Source organism: Tauraco erythrolophus, chromosome 7 (assembly GCF_009769465.1).
Source record: "Tauraco erythrolophus isolate bTauEry1 chromosome 7, bTauEry1.pri, whole genome shotgun sequence".
Classification (NCBI taxonomy): Eukaryota; Metazoa; Chordata; class Aves; order Musophagiformes; family Musophagidae; genus Tauraco; species Tauraco erythrolophus.
Genome location: NC_141471.1, coordinates 37,992,936 through 37,999,077, shown reverse-complemented (window position 1 = coordinate 37,999,077; position 6,142 = coordinate 37,992,936). Strand labels below are relative to the sequence as shown.

Genomic DNA, 6,142 nt, shown 5'->3' with positions numbered 1-6,142 from the left:
AAAGGGGAACGAGGGAGTGCTGCCCGTTCATCTCTCCCCCGAGATGAGGGGAGGCCTCCGGGGCTTCCGCGGCGCTCGGGGCGAGGCGGGCCCGAGGAAAAGCGGCGCCGGGGAGAAACGAGAGGGGGTGGCGGGGGGAGCCCCGCACCTCGGGGAACGCGCCGAGGCAACAACGGGGCCGAAATGCTCACGCCTCGGTGGCGAGGGGAGGGAAGGCCGGAGGGAGGAAGGCGGGAGGAGGGAGGGAGGGAGGGAAAGAGGGAGGGAGGGAGGGAGGGAGGGAAAGAGGGGAGGAGGGAGGGAGGGAGGGAGGGAGGGAGGGAAAGAGGGCGGACGGGCGGGCCCCCCCGCCCCCCCCCCCCCCCCCAGCGCCCGCTCCCTGCGCGGCGGCGGCAGGACCGCGCCGTGCCCGCGCCCGTGCCCGCGCCCCCGGGCCGGGACCCGGCCCCGCGCGGTTATTGCGTTATTTAATTATCTCCACTTTATTCCTTCAGATGTTTATCAGCTGCTTTGCATATCACGTGGGGGCGGGCGGCCCAATGAGGGCCGGCCTGGCGCGACACTGGCGCGTCAGCCTTGGTCAAGTCCCGGAGATTGAGTATCTCTTTTTTCAGTCTTTGGGGCTTTTAAAAAAGAGCCACTAGTCTCAATGCGGAGCGGGCTATGACAGCCTCCGTGCTCCTCCACCCCCGCTGGATCGAGCCCGTCATGTTCCTCTACGACAACAGCCTGGATGAGATCAATAAGAACATGGACGGGTTTCACGCCGGCAGCAACTTCGCGGCGGCGGCGGCGGCCAACCCCTGCCGCAACCTGATGGCTCACCCCGCGCCCCTCGCCGCCCCCAGCGCTGCCGCCTACACCTCCAGCGAGGCCCCCGCCGCCGGCATGGCCGAGCCCGCTGTCAAGCAGTGCAGCCCCTGCTCGGCCGCCGTGCAGAGCTCCTCCGGCGCCGCGCTGCCCTACGGCTACTTCGGCAGCGGCTACTACCCCTGCCGCATGACCCACCACAACGCCATCAAGTCCTGCGCCCAGCCCGCCTCCACCTTCGCCGACAAGTACATGGACACCTCGGTCTCCGGCGAGGAGTTCACGTCGCGAGCAAAGGAGTTCGCCTTCTACCAGGGCTACGCGGCCGGGCCCTACCAGCCGGTGCCCGGCTATCTGGATATGCCCGTGGTGCCCGCCATCGGCGGCCCCGGCGAGCCCCGCCACGACCCCCTGCTCCCCATGGACAGCTACCAGCCTTGGGCCATCACCAATGGGTGGAACGGGCAAGTGTACTGCCCCAAGGAGCAGAGCCAGCCGCCTCACCTCTGGAAATCCACCCTCCCGGGTAATACACCTGCATGGTTCCCACTGCCCCCCCCCGCTCCCCCCCCCGCCTTCGGTCCTCCTCCTCCTCCCTCGCTCGCCCCTCCCGGGTATCCCACCGGCAAGGCTCCGGGATCACCCCCAGGCTGACCCTTCCCTTCCCCGCCCCGCCCGCGCTCCCCGGCCCCATCCCGGCCCGCACATGCCCGGCGCCGCTAGAGCGGCACCGGTGCCGCCCCCTGCCCCCCGCCGGCTCACGGCGCATCCCGCCTCGCCCGTCAGGCCCCGCCGCCGACACCGGGAGAGGAAACAGCTGAAAAGGGCAGCGGGAAGGTCTACCGTATTCTTTTCCATAAGCCCCGCAGCACGCAGGCGGGGTGAATCGCTGCAGCCCCGCGCGATTCTTCCCGGAGCCCCTCGCTGCGCTCCGTGGGGTTTGTTAGGGTTGTTTGTCTGTCTGACAGAAGCGAGCCTTCCCGTGCCTGAGAGCTGCCTTCTGCGGTCAGGAAAGAGGAATCCCAAATGCTCAGCCGGGCTTTAGTAGCTAAGCTGGAGCGGGGCAGGCAGAGAAGTGCGGTGTAACTCTTAACACTTGTACCACTTGAAGATGTTCTAAAAGCGGTTCGAGCGATTTTCTAACGCTTGCCTCCATGGTTTTTCTGTTCCAGACGTCGTTTCGCATCCCTCCGATGCGAACTCGTACAGACGTGGGAGAAAGAAACGAGTGCCTTACACAAAAGTCCAGTTAAAAGAACTCGAAAGGGAATATGCTACAAATAAATTCATAACCAAAGACAAACGGAGGAGGATATCGGCGACTACAAATCTGTCAGAGAGACAGGTCACAATCTGGTTCCAAAACAGAAGGGTCAAAGAGAAAAAAGTGATCAACAAATTGAAGACTACCAGTTAATGGATTAAAAATGGAGAAGCAGCAACTCAAAGGTTTCAGAACTTTTTGTGTGTGTGTTCAGATTAAAATAATTATTAATAATAATTAAAAGGAGAAAAGACAATGAACCTCTTCTTTCAGAACAAGAGATCTGTATCTTTGGAATTATAGCTTTCTTTTTTAATATTGCTGTAGCAAAATGGTTAAAACTGACAGTTCTCCTGAAATCCCCAGCAGCCAGCCAGTATCACTGACAGACTGTAAAGCCCACACGCCCAGCCCCGAGAGATACATTTTCAATTAACACGCACGATTTTCTGAGAAACTTGTAAGTGCTTCTACGACCTTACTGTTTGAGAAGACTCGTCGTGGCCACGATGCGAGAGCTGGTTAACGTGAGGAGGTCGATGTGGACACATAAGCTGGTTTTCTTCCATTGCAATCCAAACTGTATGTTGAATGACTGCTCAGGTAAACCATAGTGAAAAAAAAAAAGTACAATTACTGTATGTTTTTAAGCAATGCATTTAATGTCAAAAAGTAATAATAAACCTCGAAGGTACTGAATAAGGATTTCAGAGACATCAGTAATGAAGGAAGCTCTGTGGAGGATCTATCTCGATAGCAAATTTGAAACATCACAAACTAGTAGGGATAGAAAGGAAAATATTTGCTTGGAGATGTCTTTCATTTTTTTTTTTTTTTCAACAGATGATTTCTTGTCATCTGAACTGGTTTTGTTTTGTTTATTTTTTCTCCTGCAGACCGTACAATAGATACTTTCTAAAGGACTCTGCCTATTTTAAACCTCAAATAATCTTCAAGAATTAATTTTCTAAATCCCCGGAAAATTTAAAATATTCGACTCTGGGTGGATAAAAAAAAAAATACAAACGTGAACATTGGCATTTCTTTACAGTAGGAAAAAAAAAAATACTTTCCTGGAAAAAAAAAATCCAAGAACTTTGAACTGAAATACATTTTTCCCCAGAAGTATTTTGATTTATATAATCCATATTTTGATCTATAAGTAATTAGTCGTTTCTCCTTGTTTATTGTCTGTTATGAGGCCGCAGTAGAATGTTTAGGGATTCTTTTTACAGCACCTTTTAATCCAATCAGTTATTTCAACCAGCACATTATTTTGTTTTTATTCACTATAAAAAGCTATCTTGTAAATAATAAAAAAAAAAAGAAATCAGCGCACTGTGAAAATGTACTTGTGCACCCTCATTTTTTTTTATATTTCTACTGAAAAATGAAAACCCAAGACGTGTAGATAGATATAGTAGTATTAATACTGTTAATAAAATAGTCACTGTAATAAAACCTGAAAGAAATACTCTTTATTTTCCATACCTACGTGCATTTCGTAAGAAAAATATAATGTATCTGCCTGGTAATTGTGATACTGTTGTCTTCCGTTATGTATTTTAAGAATATACGGTGAGTTTTCTTGCGGACAGAATGTATCTGAGGGCAGGCACGCCTGATAACCAGCTTTCTTGAACTATAAATGTTTCGGTAATGTTAAACAGCGGTTTTGCAGCGGGGCTGGGGGCCAGGGGAGGAAGAGCAGGGTGATACTGGTGCAGCGCTCCAGCCCTCGCCGGGAAATGGAGTCCGGCGGCCGTCCCCGGCGATGGGGGGACGATGCTCACCCTGGCCATGCCTCGGCAGGAAGGCGGGGGGGTGGGGGTGGGGTGTTGCGTGGCGATGACAGGACGGAGAAGGCCTGAAACCTTGACCTTGAGGGAAAAAAAGCCGATTTGTGACCTTGACTTTTGACAGCTTCTCGCGCCCGGGGCATCCGCGGGCCGATAGCGCCACCTCGTGGCCGCCGCCGCGCGGCGCCCGCACTTGGCCGCGCCCGCGCAGCATCGTCCCCGCGGGTGGGCGCGCACACGAGTGGGACCCGCGCCCTCCCACTTGGACGGCCGCATGTCCTTACGTGCATATTTATATATGTATATGTGTGTAATAACTCGCAAGCAGGGGCGCAGCAGGTTGTGCTCTGCGGTCTCCCTGGAGGTGGCGGGAGACCGGCGAAGCTGGGCTGGGGGTGAAGATCGGCGTTCAGCCGGTTCCCGGCTGCGGGATGCTGCTGCCTGGCTGGAGGATGCCGGTGCAGTACGAGGAGCCTCCGACCTGCCGGTGTTGTGAGTGGCGGGCGAGTTTGATCGCGCACAAAGAGAGGTTTACTTTCGCTGCCTGTCTCCTGCGGTGGTCTGCAGCTCTAATTAGAGCTATTGGGGTACCTTTACGCTACTTTTAGAGGGTATCATATACCGCGCTAACTGTGCGCTTCTCGCCTTACGTTTCTGAAATTCAAAAGGACCCACCACTGCAGGGATCAGCGCAGAGCGTTTTCCGCCGCTCAGATCCGACTGTAACACGTTCATGCAATAACTTACATGAAAAGTACCTGCAGGAGCGAGATCTGTTTTCCAGGAGGTTGCCGTGTCGGGGGCTTTGCGCGTTACCCGCCCGCCGCTAGCGGCTCTCGGGGCCGCGGGAGAGCTGTGATTTTTCAGCTTGGGAGCGCCGGCTGCATCCCTTCGGAGGCCGAACAGGTTGTTTCTGAGCCAGATTTCCCCCGTCCCGACGCGAAAATAAGTGGCAGCTGATTTCCAGGCCGCGCGGTTGGGCTGTGCTTTGAGGTGACAGCGTGTCACTGGGGTGACGGGACTCTATGACAAGGGCCCGGCCTGCCCGCGGCCTGTGGCGCCGGGCGAGGGACCGTGGGAAACGACCCACGGGCACAACACGTCCCGATAGGTCAATAACCCGTCTCTGACGGCCAGGGCCTTGGGCTGCCCACGGGCGAAAGGAGCCGCGTGGGAACCCCCCTCCCCGCTGGGGAAACAGCATCCTCCACGACTCCCGCAGCAGCCCCCGTGATCTGGGATTTTCAGCGGAGCTGGAGCAGGCAGCAAACCCCCGCGCTGAGGCCGGAGCCGCGGACAGTCCCTCTTCCCGGTTGCACCCTGCGTCGAGGTCGGAGGCTGCGGGATAGCTACGGAGGCCGGTCTCCCACCGACGGTACCTGCCGGTGTGCCTCGGCTGCGGGCACCGGACAGCCGCCTTTCCTCTGCCTCATTTCAACGCTTTCTCCTGAAGGAGCTAAATTTCCTGGAGAAAGCCACTTGCGTATTACACTTGTTCTCCCTCCGAGTGAACAATACTATTGATTGCGTTAGATTTTGCAACCTGTATAATTATTCCATGAGACAAGCTGCAAATTAAATGCACTGTAGGTCGGAGATGAGGGTGACAGGCAGGATTCGAGTCCTCTGTATCTTAGACAGGATCTTCTATTTTCACACCGTGCCCCAGAGCGATATAATTCAGGGAAGCCTTGAAAGAAACCCACAACGCGAATATGGCCGACATTAGTAAAATAATAGTTTGTTGTGGGTTTTTTTTTTTTTTTAAGATAAGTTTTAATCGGAGCTAGCATTTCAAGATTATGTTTTCACACTGAACGACCTACCGTTCAAATCTGCTAAGCGTCTCTAGACTGACCGTGGATTAGCGAATCTAAATTCCCACTACTGTCCAAATAGCTCTGCCGTATATATATTTCACAGGGTAAAAAGGGGAGCGTTTGACTCGCGATCTCTGGCAGGAGTAAGGTAACATTTTGGATCGGACCCCTGCTACCATTTAAGTCAGCGTCGAGGCTCTCGCAGGCTTCAGCAGGAGGATCAGGTCGTGTTTCCTGGCTCTGCGGCGGAGGAGAGCCCCGGCGGGGGAGAAGCGTCAGGCCGCGGCGGAGCTCCCCCTCCCCGCCAGGGTGACTCCCCCGAACACCCGGGCGTGCGGCGGCCGCGCCGGCGGCTCCGCGCCCGGTCCCGCGGGACCGGCGGCTCCTCTTGGACTCGCTGCCTCCTCCTCGGGCCCGGCTCGAGGCCCGTTCGGGAGACGGTCCCCGGA

At 55.2% G+C, this 6,142-nt stretch overlaps 1 protein-coding gene across 1 annotated transcript; it reads left to right on the top strand.

Moving 5' to 3' along the window:
• The first annotated feature begins 663 nt into the window (after positions 1-663).
• Positions 664-2,227, top strand: HOXA13 (homeobox A13). Its single transcript, XM_086614833.1, has 2 exons — positions 664-1,336; positions 1,983-2,227. Exons 1-2 carry the CDS (start codon positions 664-666, stop codon positions 2,225-2,227), a joined length of 918 nt encoding a protein of 305 aa, XP_086470959.1.
• Positions 2,228-6,142: the final 3,915 nt, after the last annotated feature.